Below are 14,980 nucleotides of genomic sequence, written 5' to 3'. Positions count from 1 at the left end.
GTCTGTGTGCATTTCTCTGTGGATTGAGCATTGTGCTACTTTCACAGTATTTATATAGCACATAGACCTGCTTTTATAATCAAAAAAAGGCATGGAAATCTCACTTACTGCAATATGGAACCTTTAAGAGCAAAGCCCCCAGGCATAAACAACAACAAGATTCTCAAAAGAGAGGCAGTGCTGGTAAGTTTGCCAGTTGTGTGGCTTTTCCATCAGAGTTAAGATTCTTGTGTGAAGAAACTAAGGAGAAAATATAAGGCCACTAGAACTTGTTATTGGGGTGCAAATAGCCATAGTAGTCTTACAAAACTTTCCTATATGGACTGCTTGACATTGGATTAAGCAGGACAACCGCTATAAAACAGGAGCAGTCCTCTGGAACATCCAGCCCTCTTCATCACCAGCATATTCCGCCGATGAGCGCTGGCCAACCACAGGATCCTGGCCTGTCTCCCAGCCAGCCCTGCTAATTAGTCCCCCTCTTCTGAGCTAATTGGCCGATAAAAAATGAGGATGGCCTCTTCACCCAGCCGGAGTGTTTTGCCACCAAATGGCAGTGGGGAGGATTATGCGGGCTTATGAGGCATGGTGACACTCAGCGAGAACCACTCCTCTGCTATTAATTTCCTTGTCAAGGGGGTCGTCTCTGCTGTGTCACTTTGCTTTTTCTTTAGTGGATACAAGAAAACTTTAGTCTGGCGTTGACTTCCAACAACTTGTTCTCAGGAAAAGCCTTCATATCTTAACTATTTTTGCTGTGTTGGTTTAAATTAACAATGAGATCATTCTTTTCGACAGACTCCTCTAGGCGATATCAGTGTTACAACATGTTACAGGCAAATTACACAGGGCTTATCTTACTTTGTGGTTTTGGTTTTCTTTGCACTGTGAGTTAGTGATTCTGGATTCCCATGGAAAGCTGTCTAACAGTAGACCATGCTAAAATGTCAAAAGTTAATGGGGCATCCTGGTAGTCTGGTGGTTGCGACACAATACCATGTGACCGTAACGTCCCCTGGTTTGATTCCAGCTGTGGACATTTGTTGCGTTATACCTCTCTCTCCACATTTCCTGTCTGTCCCCACGCTGTCTCTCCAGGTGTATGAATTATTGACATTGTTATCAGGGTTTCTTAGTTAGTATGGGACAATAAGCTCTGAAACAAACAAATAAATAGGCAATATTATAATACTACTGTTCTACCTGTGAGCTGAATATAAAGAGGAATTAAGTTGTAGGCTTACTGCTGTTAGAGAGTTCTTTGAAAGAAAGAAAATGAATTAGAAAATGATTCACAAATAAATTAAAAAATAAATGTGTACAATATAATGTGCAACCCACAGTATGTGCTAAATATGAAAAGAAAATGTTAATTTATATTGTGCCTTTAGTGGGTTATTAGAAAGAAAGACAAAAAGATAACTACTACTAAATTAGGGCTGTCAAAGTTAACGCAATCAATTAGATAATTCAAATAGATAAATAAAGAAGTAGATATGCGTAATACACAAATAAAAGCAACCATGAATGCATGGATAATTCCTATAAATTATGAGTGTAAAGCAAAATAACAGACTTAATACAAGTATAATGAATGCAAATGTAACTGAATACTATCACAATATCATTTCTCTGTGGGAATCTTTCTTACTGAGGGTGCTTTGCTCTCTTCACTCTTTATTGCAATATTTATGGCTACAATATTAGTTCCTAGTCATACCAAAATAGTCTAAGCAAGCCTGCAGTAATTAATAATATATAAATGATAAATATACATTCATTATTTAAAAAATAATAGGTCATTATTTGTTGTAAAGAAAACAATACAAAATGACCAATATACTTTGTTGAGACATAAAAATATGATTAGAACATTAAAATAGATAAATAAAGAAGTAGATATGTGTAATACACAAATTAAAGCAACCATGAATGCATGGATAATACCTATAAATTATGAGTATAAAGCAAAATAAAAAGTATAATGAATGCAAATGTAACTAAATACTATCACAATATACGGTAATTTCTCATGGAATCTTTCTTACTCAGGGTGCTTTGCTCTCTTCACTCTTTATTGCAATATTTATGTCTACAATATTAGTTCTTAGTCATACTAAAATAGTCAAATCAAGCGTGTAATAATTCATAATATATAAATGATAAATATTCATTAATTAATAATAATAAATAATAATAATAATAAATAAAATAGATAAATAAAGAAGTAGATTTGTGTAATACACAAATAAAAGCAACCATGAATGCATGGATAATACCTATAAATTATGAGTATAAAGGAAAAAGAACAGACTTGATACAAGTATAATGAATGCAAATGTAACTGAATACTATCACAATAAAAATAGTCAAATCAAGCTAATTCATAGAGCATGCAGGAATTAATAATATATAAATGATAAATATGAATTAATTATTTAACAAATAATAGGTCATTATTAAGTATAATGAATGCAAATGTAACTGAATACTATCACAATATAATTTCTCAGTGGGAATATTTCTTAATGAGGGTGCTTTGCTCTCTTCACTCTTTATTGCAATATTTATGGCTACAATATTAGTTCCTAGTCATACCAAAATAGTAAAATCAAGCGTGAAGTAATTAATAATATATAAATGATAAATATTAATGAATTAATAATAATACATAAAAAATAATAAATAATAATAATAATAATAATAATAAATAAAATAGATAAATAAAGAAGTAGATGCATGCATAATACCTATAAATTATATAATTTAAAGCAAAAATAACAGACTTGATGCAAGTATAATGAATGCAAATGTAACTGAATACAATCACAATATAATTTCTCAGTGGGAATCTTTTCTTACTGAGATCTTTGCTCTTTTGGCACGTCTCCAAACAACTTCCATAGGCTCACAATTAGATAATTTGCACATGCAGGAGGACTCCGGTTATGAATGGGTGCATCCCCCCCCCCACCATCCACCCTCTCTAAGTCCCGCCTCTTCCGCTCCCACAGACGGGGACCAATCAGCGGCTCCGGTGGGCATCTATGGGACGTCACGTCAGCCTGCCGTCGTGTCGGGATTGGAATGTTACCGACTAACAATCGGGACAACTGAGCACTCGGTAATTGGACACTAAAATCAAGGAATCCCGTCTTTTTGGGAACATTTTTCTCACAGCCATCTACCCGGTTTGTGAGCTTAAGTAGCGGCTGTGCAACCTCGTGTCGACCGGAGAACTTCGCCTATAGCTGCGTGGCTTCTCCTCCTCCACCACCACCACCGATGAAGAGGAGGTTTTGTGTTTTATATGAGGGTAGTATGTTGGTGTTGGGATAATAACTGAGAAATGCAGGGCTTCGTCAGGTTACAGTTGAGCTGAGCTACCGCTGCGACGCTTCTTCTCTCCTCCACCTCCTCCTCACCGGTTATTCGCTTCTCTTCACGCGGGACTATGGAGTGAGACAAGCGGGGGAATAAGAACGCGTTCACCCGCCGGAGGAGGAGGCTTCTTGGATTTGGAGCTACACCGAGTTTAAACATCCATATCGGGGTATACCTTTCCGTCTAGGAGAGCCTCGGGGACCCCTTGTTCACCCCCCCGAGGAGAGAGCGTTTCCCAGGACAGTTTTCCATCAGAATAAGCCTCCTCACAGCCCGGCTGAATGAGGGCGCGGAGCACCACCGCCGGGTGAAGAGAGAGAACCGCCGCCGCTGCATGTGATTGTTTGTCTGGGGCTTTTTTTCCAGCCTCCCGCTGCTGCTGCTGCTGCTGGTGCTGCTGCTGCTGCAGGCGCTGCTGTGTGAGATTATGGTGAAACTCTACCGAAGAACGGGACAACACTTTTAAAACAAAATCGCCCACATGCACTGGATCAATCGCTGCTGGATTTGGGAACCGATTACGCAGAAGAAGAGGCTTGGCTGCCGGGGATCCGTGGAGGCTGCCGCCGGAGGATGGAGCGGTGCAGCCGGGGTTGGTGAGAGCCTAACTTCGGGCCACTTTACATTTCTTATTCCTAATAATAAAGCAGCAGTTCCCAGCAGCAGGACACATGCAGGCCAAAAAACGATACCTGATCCTGCTCTCAGCCGGTGCGTGTCTGGTGCTTCTCTTCTACCTCGGAGGGGTTCAACTTCCAGCGGTGAGCCGGAGGAGGAGCAGCCGGAGCCGGCATGACCGCAGCAGGAACAACGGGTACCGGCCGGACCAGCCGTGGCCTCACTTCTCGGACCCGTTACACCTCTTCCTGCCGTGGGATCAGCCGGACACGGAGGAGTACAACCTGCACATCTCTCCGCGGCAGAAGAGGGACGTGAACACGAGTGTTTACCGGGGAAAGAGGTGCCGCATGGACTCCTGCTTCGACTTCTCTCGGTGTCTGAAGGAGAAGAAGAACGGATTCAAAGTTTACGTTTACCCGCAGCAGAAGGGCGAGAAGATCTCAGAGAGCTATCAGAATATTTTAGCCACCATCGAGGCGTCCAGGTTTTACACACAGGACCCAGGACAAGCGTGTCTCTTCATCCTGAGTTTGGACACTTTGGACCGAGACCAGCTGTCCCCGCAGTACGTCCACAACCTGAAGACCAAGGTGCAGAACTTGCCCCTGTGGAATGATGGTAGGAACCACCTCATATTTAACTTGTACTCCGGGACTTGGCCGGACTACACGGAAGATTTGGGTTTCGACATCGGCCAGGCCATGTTGGCCAAGGCCAGCATCAGCACCGAGAACTTCAGGCCCAGCTTCGACGTGTCCATCCCGCTGTTCTCCAAGGAGCACCCGAGGACCGGAGGAGAGAGGGGCTTCCTCAAGTACAACTCCATCCCGCCCTTTCGAAAGTACATGCTGGTGTTCAAGGGCAAGCGGTACCTGACTGGGATCGGATCGGACACCAGGAATGCCTTACACCATGTGCACAACGCGGAGGACGTGGTGCTGCTCACCACCTGCAAGCACGGAAAGGACTGGCAGAAGCACAAGGACGCACGATGTGACAAGGACAACGCGGAGTATGACAAGTAAGTTACACAGCTACAGTCACTGAGGATGTGGGTTCATTATGGGGTGTTGAAAAGTGGTTTCCTTTGGTGCTGTCAAACTTTTTACGCACCAGATCTCATGCATATGGAGCTGTCACCTCATCCACATCCAAACCCAGAGCAGAGCCTTCAGGGTTCCCATGCTTTGGTGCACAGTGTGTGTGTGCATTTCGATGTGTGTGGAGTTATTCATGTGTTTTTCCTAACTGGAGATGGGTATTAACCAGTCATATATATATATATATATATATATATATATATATATATATTGCATGTATTTATTTTTTATTTAACCAGGAGTAAAAAAACTCATTACAATTAAAAAATCTCTTTTCCAAGAGTGTCCTGGACAAGAAAGGCAGCAGCACAGTTACACAGTTGCAGACATAAAACAAACATAACAATTGAAAACGAAGACAAAGAGCAAATTACAGAATCATAAGGGTATCAAAAAACATTCATCAACATTCAAAACATCTGCAGCCAGATGTGCCTGTTTCCAAATCTTTTAGAAGCACTTTAAAGATGTTCAGTGAGACCAGCTCTCCAAGTTTCAGGTCATTTTGTAGCTGATTCCAAGAAGAGGTAGCAGCATACTTGAACGCCCTTTTTCCCCAGTTCAGTACGGACTTTGGGGACTGTTAGTAGGATTAAGTCCTGGGAGCGAAGACGGTAACTTCCTGTACTTTTTTGAAGTATGTAGGTCCGTAGGTAAGATGGAAGCAGACCAAGAATAGCCTTATAAATAAGAACACGCCAGTGGTTCAGTCTACAGGTGGACAAGGCAGACCATCCTACCCGAGCATACAAAGAGCAATGGTGCGTAAGGGCTTTAACATTTGTAATGCATCTCAGTGCTCCATGGTAGACAGTATCCAGCGTGCGTAGGCTCTGAGAAGATGCATCACCGTAGTCCAGCACAGAAACATATCTTTAAAGGCTGTTTTCTCAAAATGAGTTTTTTTTCCTCTCAGACTCTGATTCTGTAATTTTCCTCATCAGTAACACTTAAATACACCAAACTTTCCACTTTCCTATCAATATTCTGAAGGTTTTTAATGAGGGGTTTGTTCATATATCATTCATAGCTTCATTTATAGAACATTTTATTCCTAAAAACATGGCAAAAATAGATTTTAATAGTTGTTTCTTTTGGTGCTGTCAAACTTTTTACGCACCAGATCTCATGCATATGGAGCTGGACAGATAATGATGCACACAGTGCACTTTAGACTGAGCTACTGGAGTAACCCTGCTCTATACTCATTTTTAACAGTCTCTTCTGCACTTTTTTAATAGTCGTGTATCACAGTTGTTACCCTGCACATTATTCAGTTTTAACAGTTTCTTCATCTTATTATTATTATTATTAGTAGTATTTTATTATCTGGTATATTTTTTTTGTACTTTGCACTACTAACTTTTTTACTGCCTTTTTACTAACATGTTTTGCACTATGGAACTTTGATGCTGGAAACTTGAATTTCCCTCAGGATCAATAAAGTTACTGTCTATCTATCTATCTATCTATCTATCTATCTATCTATCTATCTATCTATCTATCTATCTATCTATCTATCTATCTATCTGTCACCTCATCCACATCCAAAAACAGCAAAGCCTTCAGGGTTCCCACCCTTTGGCGCACAGTGTGTGTGTGCATTTAGGTGTGTGTGGAGCTATTCATGTGTCTTTCCTTACTGGAATTAATCACTACATGCAATTACATGTATATCAATATGGTACTGTCTTGCAAAACTTGTTTCTTTAGGTGCTGTCAAACTTTTTATGCACCAGATCTCGTGCGTATGGAACCGTCACCTCATCCACATCCAAAAACCGAGCAGAGCCTTCAGGGTTCCCACGCTTTGGCGCACAGTGTGTGTGGAGCTATTCATGTGTCTTTCCTAACTGGAATTAACCAGTAACATATAGATATACATATAGTTGCATGTAGTGTCTTGCAAAACGAATATTACAATCCATATTTTCAAATATGCATCAAAATATGCTTGCTTTATGCAAATGAATGTATATATTTATTATTGGAAATCAATTAACAACACAAAACAATGACACATATTGTCCAGAAACCCTCACAGGTACTGCATTTAGCATAAAGAAGATACGCTCAAATCATAACATGGCAAACTGCAGCCCAACAGGCAACAACAGCTGTCAGTGTGTCAGTGTGCTGACTTGACTATGACTTGGCCCAAACTGCATGTGATTATCATAAAGTGGGCATGTCTGTAAAGGGGAGACTCGTGGGTACCCATAGAACCCATTTTCATTCACACATCTGGAGGTCAGAGGTCAAGGGAAAATGGCCTTGACAGTTTTTCCTCGCCAAAATTTAGTGCAAGTTTGGAGCGTTATTTATCCTCCTTCCCGACAAGCTAGTATGACATGGTTGGTAACGATGGATTCATTAGGTTTTTGCATTACTGCTAAGAAATTAGTGGTGAATTTGCGTTAACGTGTTATTATCCTGTTAACTTTGACAGCCCTAATAAATTGACCTCCCTCTTTTAAATTCTAGACTTATAAATCACACTGGTAACTGATTAACTATCAATGATTGTGAGCCTTTTAAAGAGTCCTAGTTAACCAACCCTTTTATGTCCCACTACATGACTGGTTTTCATGGAGTAAAAGCTCTCCAGCCAGTCTATTAGCTCCCTGGACACTCCCCCCACCCACCTCCCCTCCCCTCCATCCCTCCTTTCCTTTCCTTTCCTATAAAGGAATTCATCCCCCCTCCTTCCATCACCTTCCAGCTCCACTCCATGGGAACCCAGCAGCCTCCAACCAGGATATGCAGGGACACGTTTTGATTTGCACCCTGTACTTAGTGCAAATTAAGTGAAAGTCTGCTCTGTTGCTCTGAAATTAGTATCACCGCTCTGGTGACCTTGTCATGACAAAACGCACGCAGTTAAGTTTATGTACATGGCGGGGCGTGAACAAGTTTTGGTTGAAATATGAAGCGATTTAGTGCGCATAAATCAGTCATAATGGGTTAATTATCGCCTTCATTTGCAGGAGTTAGTGCCATCCTTCCCACTTAGCCCCCTCAGGGACAGTTAGTTGATTACCTCTAATTCTGGAGGTCTCCGTTTTTTAGTCAAGGTGGTAATTAATAATTCCCCCCCTTGGGGATCAACAGCTGCACCTGAATGCTCGGTATGTTTTTCATATAGAAGGCGGCGGCGTCTGATGTTTACATTGCGGGATTACGTAGTGAACTCCGCTGGCAGGTTCACTTCTCTGTGAGTGACATCGGCTTGATCTGCATTCATCAACCCGAGGATGCCTTTTGTAAAGCCTGGATAAACTCAGGCATGTGACAACAGCACATGTCGACGTCGTTCGTACCAGAGGGTGTGTGTTACCTGTACACACAGGCATGTCAAGGTTAAGGGATGGGGGAAGGACGGATGGGGAACATATGGAAAGTTAACCTGCACATATTTCCATTCAGTCGAAGGAGCAGTGGGGAAAAGATTTTTAATCGAACGTACGTTGAGTTGAGAGAAGGATGTGACTCTCCTTGAACTTGAAATGAACCCGAAAACCTCCTCACAGACAAACTCATAATGCCAAAAACGGGAGCTCTAACAAAACTTTACAAGCATGCGCTTGTCTATCCATTCGTCATCCTTTTTTTTCCCTCTCCGCTCCACTCATTCTCTCCCCTCGCCGTCTCCCTGGATGCCTTGGGCTCGGTGTCACCTGGAGAGAGATATGTCATCCATTATCTGACATTCCAGTCGTCTCTGGACGGCCCACCTCTGCTCTTCCGTGCTCCGCTCATGGCTCTGTTTCCCGACGGGCCTGGCCTCGTTCTCCCAGAAGTACCTCTATCTCTGGAACATCTCGGTGCCATAATGATCAGCCGATTGACACGGCGAGTTCAGGGAAACCGGAGCTTTCACTGCCCACTCTTTCCACTCGTGTAGCATGCTTCACGGTTGATTTATTTAGATCAATACCGCTGCCTGTTAGTCATTTCATTTCCAGCGTCGATACATACTGCATTTGATTTCTGTCCCCCCCGTCAAAACTCAATGCGTCCAATTTCATTTTTACACAACACTTTTACAGCTGGCTTCTGCTTGTTAAACTTTTCACGCTTCCTTTGTGAACCGTTTGTAGTTGTCTTTTGTTTAAGGGTTGCTGGTTTTACCCTGGGTTTAGTTTGTTAACCCACTTTGGCATCTTAGTGAAATGAATACATTTAAAGCATTTTTTCCCCCGTTATGATTTAGGAGCCTGTTTTAGATTTAATCACACTGATGCCTTTCATGTGAATCTAATTTAAACCCCGTGCTTTGCAAAAAAAAACTGACGTAGCTCTCTCTCAGGTAAATGGATCTATGTGTTAGCCAGCCGGTCTCATAGCGCTCCACTTCCACAGGCTGAGGGCGACCGGGCGATGCCTTGCGGGGACGCTGCGGTTGCAGACTCAGGAATGCACACACGTGTCAGAGCAGCTGTTAGCGGTTTAGGAGGGAGCACTGCCAAGGCAGGCCGGCTGGCTGTATACAGTATATATGTACATACCTGGATGCTCTTTGAATGACACTCGAATACTAAAGAAAGGATGCGGTGCGCTCCGGCTTTATCTACTCTCTACTCTGTTTGCAATCAATATACATCCACCCGCCGACCACGAACACCCACACGTAGATACATACATACGCGCTGTTGCTGCAGAGCAGAGCAGGCTCATCTTTGCTTCCCTGACCTTTGACCTCGTTGCCTTCCAGAGGAATGCTGCTCTGCTAAAGGAATGCAGCAGCAGGAGGGCAGGCTGGGAGCCGGTGTATATAGGTACTTGAACCATTCTCACACACACAGACAGACACACACACACACACACACAGACACACACACACACACACAGACAAATGCACCACGCTCCGCACATTTATTCAATTGATTTTCTTAGCTGCAATAGCTTTCAATTGGAGTCACTCCGGTCCACTTCCATGGCCAAGCGCTGATGAAAGGGCCCATTCACTGCTACATTATCCAGCGAGATTTCAGCACCGCCGACAATGACCCCGGGAGAGGACAGTGAAAGGCTATTACGGGCTCGACAATTGAAAAATTTCACGTTAAGCGGGATTTTGCTGCAACGATTTGCCTTGTGTGGTGACTAAACCTCCTTTCCTGGCATACTCAAATACTAGATAATGTAATATGAAATGAAGTTCCCATTTCTAGGGAATAGGAAGTCACATTTTGTGGACTTCCTGTTTCAATAATGAATCACTTGAGGCACGGATGTTTCATTGTAATATGTCAACTGTCATGTTATTTGCTCTACACTTACTACATACTATACTCATACTTGTCAACCTTACAGATTTTCCCGGGAGACTCACGTCTTTCATTGCCCTCTCCCGGTTTCCTCCCAGGGTCACATTCTCCCGTATTTCTAACGATTTATGGCATTTTTCTTTTTCTTTTTACTTTTCGTTATCTCAACATGTTTCTGGCATTGTTCAGCTTGTATAAGCCATAAGCCCTACTGTTTTCACCCGTACGGCAATAGAGCTACACCAAATGCCTTTTCCCGGCTGAGGAGAGCTGCTCGCGACACCGCGGCGCAGTTTGAGCTGAGCTCGCCACACATCACAGCATCACAGCAAAGCCGTCGTGGCGTGGCGCAAGTCATTGGAAATAACGGGTTTCAGAGTCACCAGAATTTTTTTTCCAGACCCCCCACTTTTGGTTTTGAAATCCTCCCTATTTTTGAGGTCTCAAGATCGGCAAGTATGGGCATACTTACTTCATATATGTATCCGAACATTAACCCCACAATGCCTCCTATTCCGCCGGCGAGCACATTACCCTGCAAAAATCAAAAGTGCATCTAATATCACGAGTCAATTGCTTAAAGCACATCATTATTACTGCTAAGTGTTCCGACTGCACATATTCCTTTTATTTGCCCTTTGTTGAGCCTTTCTCCGGCTAAGAGCAGCGCCATCATCCCCCATTTAATACTTAACCAGCTTTGTTGGCTCGTATTGACTTTGTACTTTAGCCACTTCACCGGCAGCTGCCGCTCAAGGTCACCCGAGGGACTTGAAATACGGAAAGAGAGTGGAAGGGCGATGAAGGGAAGTAGGAGGAGGAGAGATTTAAAGAACGAGAAAGTCAAGAGATGCATAAGATGTGGCTGTGTTGCCTGATAGTGTGTGTGGAAGTACAAGAAGAAGAGCAAGTGGGTGTGAGATTGAGTGATAATAGTGCGCGATGTATGTCGGGGGGGGGGGTGCTGCGTGAGTTGAAAAGAAATGGAGAGTCCAGAAAATTGCGCGTGTAGTGGGATTTTTTCCCATTAGGAGTCAATGACAGTAGCATCAACCAAGCGCTGCGGCGTTTTCATTTTCACAACTGTGTGTCATCAGCAGAAATTTTCCCACTTGAGAAAATCCTCTCAAAAGCGCGAGTGGCTGAGAGGGAGAAAAGAGGAAGGAGACCAGCTCCCGTCCTCCCGTTTTTTTTATTACACATTTCCTGTTTTTACTTTCCCCTCACCTTCCCTTCCTTTGCTTCAGTTCTTCTTACTTTCCTCTCCCTCCGTCCGTCCCCCTCTCCCTCAGAACGACATGGAAACACTGATGTGATTTGGCTCGCGATGGCTCACCGCCACATTTCCATTTCCCTTTTTATTTTTTTTATGACGCCGCTGCGGTTGACATTTTGTTGACACCGTGCCACAGAATGAGAGGCAGTTGCAGATCTGGGCCAAGTGAAGAAAACCAGCAACACTTCCTCTCCATCTTATCTCAGTAAAAACACTATTATGAGTGGGAATACCGGAATCCACCTGAATGCCTGCATGGCGGCAGCGGCGGCGCCTGATAGCGGACTCCTTGTTTTAGAGATTTGGAGAGCGCCGAACGAGCAGCAAACACAGTTGTGTTGCTACGTCGCTGTTTGGCAGGAGAGGGTGTCACACTCCCCAGGTTGCCATTGTTTGTTTTTCTGTTGTCAGATTAATAAGTCATGAATATTTCATGATTGCCTGCTCTCTCTTAGATAAAGTACCAGGCTTGTGATGGTGAATGTTAATGATGTGGAGGATAATAAGTTTGAATGTGGTGCAGCTTAATTAGGACTCTGATATTTCGGTGTGTGCACATGTAGACAGATTTAAGCCTATAAAACCTTTGTTTGTTATTTAATCTTATCAGGCAATCTACACATCTCACATCCCCTCTGACTTTCATTATCTCTGTCTTTCTCATTTTAACCACCTCGTTTGTGTGTTTCAGTTGCTTCTGCCTCATTCGGTATTATCTGGGGCGAGTCACTGTGTCACCGTTACATGAGAGGAGTCAACTTGGCAGTATTTCTGCCGTGGCTCCCGTCTGGCGGTGATAGTTTCTGGTGATAAACTTAAGTTACAAGTGCTTAACTTTGTAACAAATTACTGAAAATCCTATCTTTTTAGGACTGCAACTAACAACAATAAGCTTAAAGAGGACCTATTATGCTTTTTTTCAGGTGCATACTTGTATTTTGGGTTTCTACTAGAACATGTTTACATGCTTTAATGTTCAAAAAAACACTTTATTATTCTCATACCGGCTGTACTGCAGCACCTCTTTTCACCCTCTGTCTGAAATGCTTTGTTTGAGCTCCTGCCCTGCCCAAAAGCCCAGTCTGCTCTGATTGGTCAGCTGGCCCACTCTGCTGTGATTGGTCAACCAAACCAAACTCTTCAGACTCCGATCCAGCTCCGCTCTAACTAGCTTTGTGGAGGGCGTGCCAAACTAGCCGCTAGGCAGGTATTATGCAAATGTGTTACTTGGTGACATCACCACGTTACGGAAGAAAAGGCGGGACTTCGAGCAAGGCGTTTCAGGCAGTTCAGGAGCAGTGATTCTGTTGGAGAGAAGAACTCCCTTCGACGTAGACTTTGGGCTTTGTAACTCTGCAGACGTTTTACATACACAAAAAACTATATAACACACTAAAGGAAAGGAAAGGGACAAAGCACAAACGCATAATAGGTACCTTTTAATGTTCTTCTTTTTGCAACCAAAAAGGAGAGACATACAGTATGTCCCTTTAGAACCCCCTAATACACTATTGCTTGAATACTTTCAATAAAGTTACTTACAAGTTGTGCATTTTGTGTACTTTTATAGAGTTATACTAGTTTTAGTATTCATATCTCGCAAGCGAAACCATGTCTGGTTTTTGCCTGTAGCCATAATCACAAGCTGTCTGAAAAAACACTAACTTTGCAGACCGTTTCCCTGCACAAAAACTAACACACTAAAGCAAAGAGAAAAAAGCACAAAAGCATAATAGGTCCTCATTTAATCATTTCATCTAAAAAGAAATCAAAGAATAGTGAAAGTTTCTAGAGGCCAAGGCCAAATATTCAATTCACAGTGAAATAAAACTGACAAAAACAGCAACTCCTCTTATATAAGAAGCTAGAAAATGTTTGATATTTCACCATTTTAAATCATTTCAGGCTTTTCTGCTGTTTCTTGATCGTATCATACCTTTTGTTTTTGGAGAAAATATTAGTTCCCAGAGCCCATGGTGGCGTCTTCAAATGTCTCTTTTTGTCTGACCAACTTTCCAAAATGCAAAAATATTCAGTTTACTGTCACAGAAGACTGAGAAAACCAGAAGACATTAAAATATAAGATGCTGCCACCAGCACATTTTGGACATACTTGCTTAAACAAAAAAAGACTGGTACTATTAACCGATTATGAGAACTGTTAATTTATTTTCTGTCAATCATCCACTCCATTAATCTTCCAATCATTTCAGCTCCGCTAATCTCAGATCTGCCATATTCCAAGTTTGTGTCGCTGCTTGTTTTCGTCTGTGTGAGTTTTGTCCGTGTGTGGCTGCTCATCCATCCGTGTCTTTTTTTTGTTTGTGTGTGTGTGTGTGTGTGTGTGTGTGTGTGTGTGTGTGTGTGTGTGTGTGTGTGTGCATCCCCCGTGTGTCTTTGTCTTCGTACATGGGCGTGCGAACACGAGCATGTGTGTGTGTGAGTGCACGCGGGACGACTGGGGTCATGACCCCACTGTCTGTCCCCTCGCTGAGTGACGAAGGCAAAGCCCAACTCACTGACCCACATTCATTGAGGGATTACCAGCGCAGCCAAGCCGCCCCTGGCCTCAGAGGTGGTGGCGGCGGCGGCGGAGGGGGGTTTCGCAAGAGAAGGACGAAACTTGGTGGGGGTGGACTTGAACTCGGCTTCAGAGAGTGAAGCCCAGAACCATCCTGCACCTCCTAGGCCAGCTGCCGGCTAGTCGGTGTAGAGGATTGATCAGCTGGGAGGGTTCCCCCCCAAAATGAAAATCGATGAGAGCATTAGCACAGCAGTGGGCCGGCCCCTGGACTCATTCCCTCTATTAAAAGCTGCCCACTTCCACCCCGCTGGAGGACAAAAACTGGTCTGAATGCTTGTTGTTCTCGTGGTAACGGTAATTGAAAGAGTGAGGAATAACAAGGCATCCTTCCCTTCCCAGAACTGTCAGGGAATGTTTTAGAGGAATGGATTAATAACAGGCACAGCAGTAACACTTGTAAACTCCCTTCTCCTTTCTTTCTGTCACTCTCTCATCCTTAACTAGTGCTGATACGCTGATGTAAAAAGTTTGCAGGCAGACAGGTAAGAGAGCAGCTGCGCACTTTTTTTTTTTGGAAGACTCTGACAGTGCAGAACAGAAAGCGAGAGAAAGAAGCTGATTGGGTCCTTGTGAACTCAATTAAACCAGACAGGTACGTGACTGGCTGAGGCAGAAAGTGATGATCAGGACAGACACGTGATTGGCTTCTCATTAAATTCCTCGCCGAGGAGGGATGAAAGGAAGATACGTCTCCTGTCTGCGGGTTTGGCGAGCACGATGAGTTCTGACATCTGTCCTTTTTTTT

General features: G+C 43.2%; 1 protein-coding gene and 1 long non-coding RNA gene across 2 annotated transcripts in view; both read left to right on the top strand.

Moving 5' to 3' along the window:
• Positions 1-3,041: 3,041 nt before the first annotated feature.
• The window catches only part of ext1b (exostosin glycosyltransferase 1b), a 150,375-nt gene continuing 138,436 nt past the window's right edge, over positions 3,042-14,980 (top strand). Inside the window, exon 1 of the mRNA XM_074613359.1 lies at positions 3,042-5,026. Coding sequence (XP_074469460.1) covers positions 4,056-5,026 — 971 coding nt within the window. The 5' untranslated portion in view covers positions 3,042-4,055. The remainder of the gene's footprint in view (positions 5,027-14,980) is intronic.
• On the top strand, positions 5,083-13,058 carry LOC141754364 (uncharacterized). The gene is made up of 2 exons (XR_012590615.1): positions 5,083-5,669; positions 5,712-13,058. It is a non-coding gene; the product is annotated as an uncharacterized LOC141754364 (long non-coding RNA).

The sequence above is a fragment of the Sebastes fasciatus genome, chromosome 17, assembly GCF_043250625.1.
Source record: "Sebastes fasciatus isolate fSebFas1 chromosome 17, fSebFas1.pri, whole genome shotgun sequence".
Lineage (NCBI taxonomy): Eukaryota > Metazoa > Chordata > Actinopteri > Perciformes > Sebastidae > Sebastes > Sebastes fasciatus.
The sequence above is the reverse complement of the archived record's forward strand: the minus strand, read 5'-3'. Positions and strand labels throughout refer to the sequence as shown.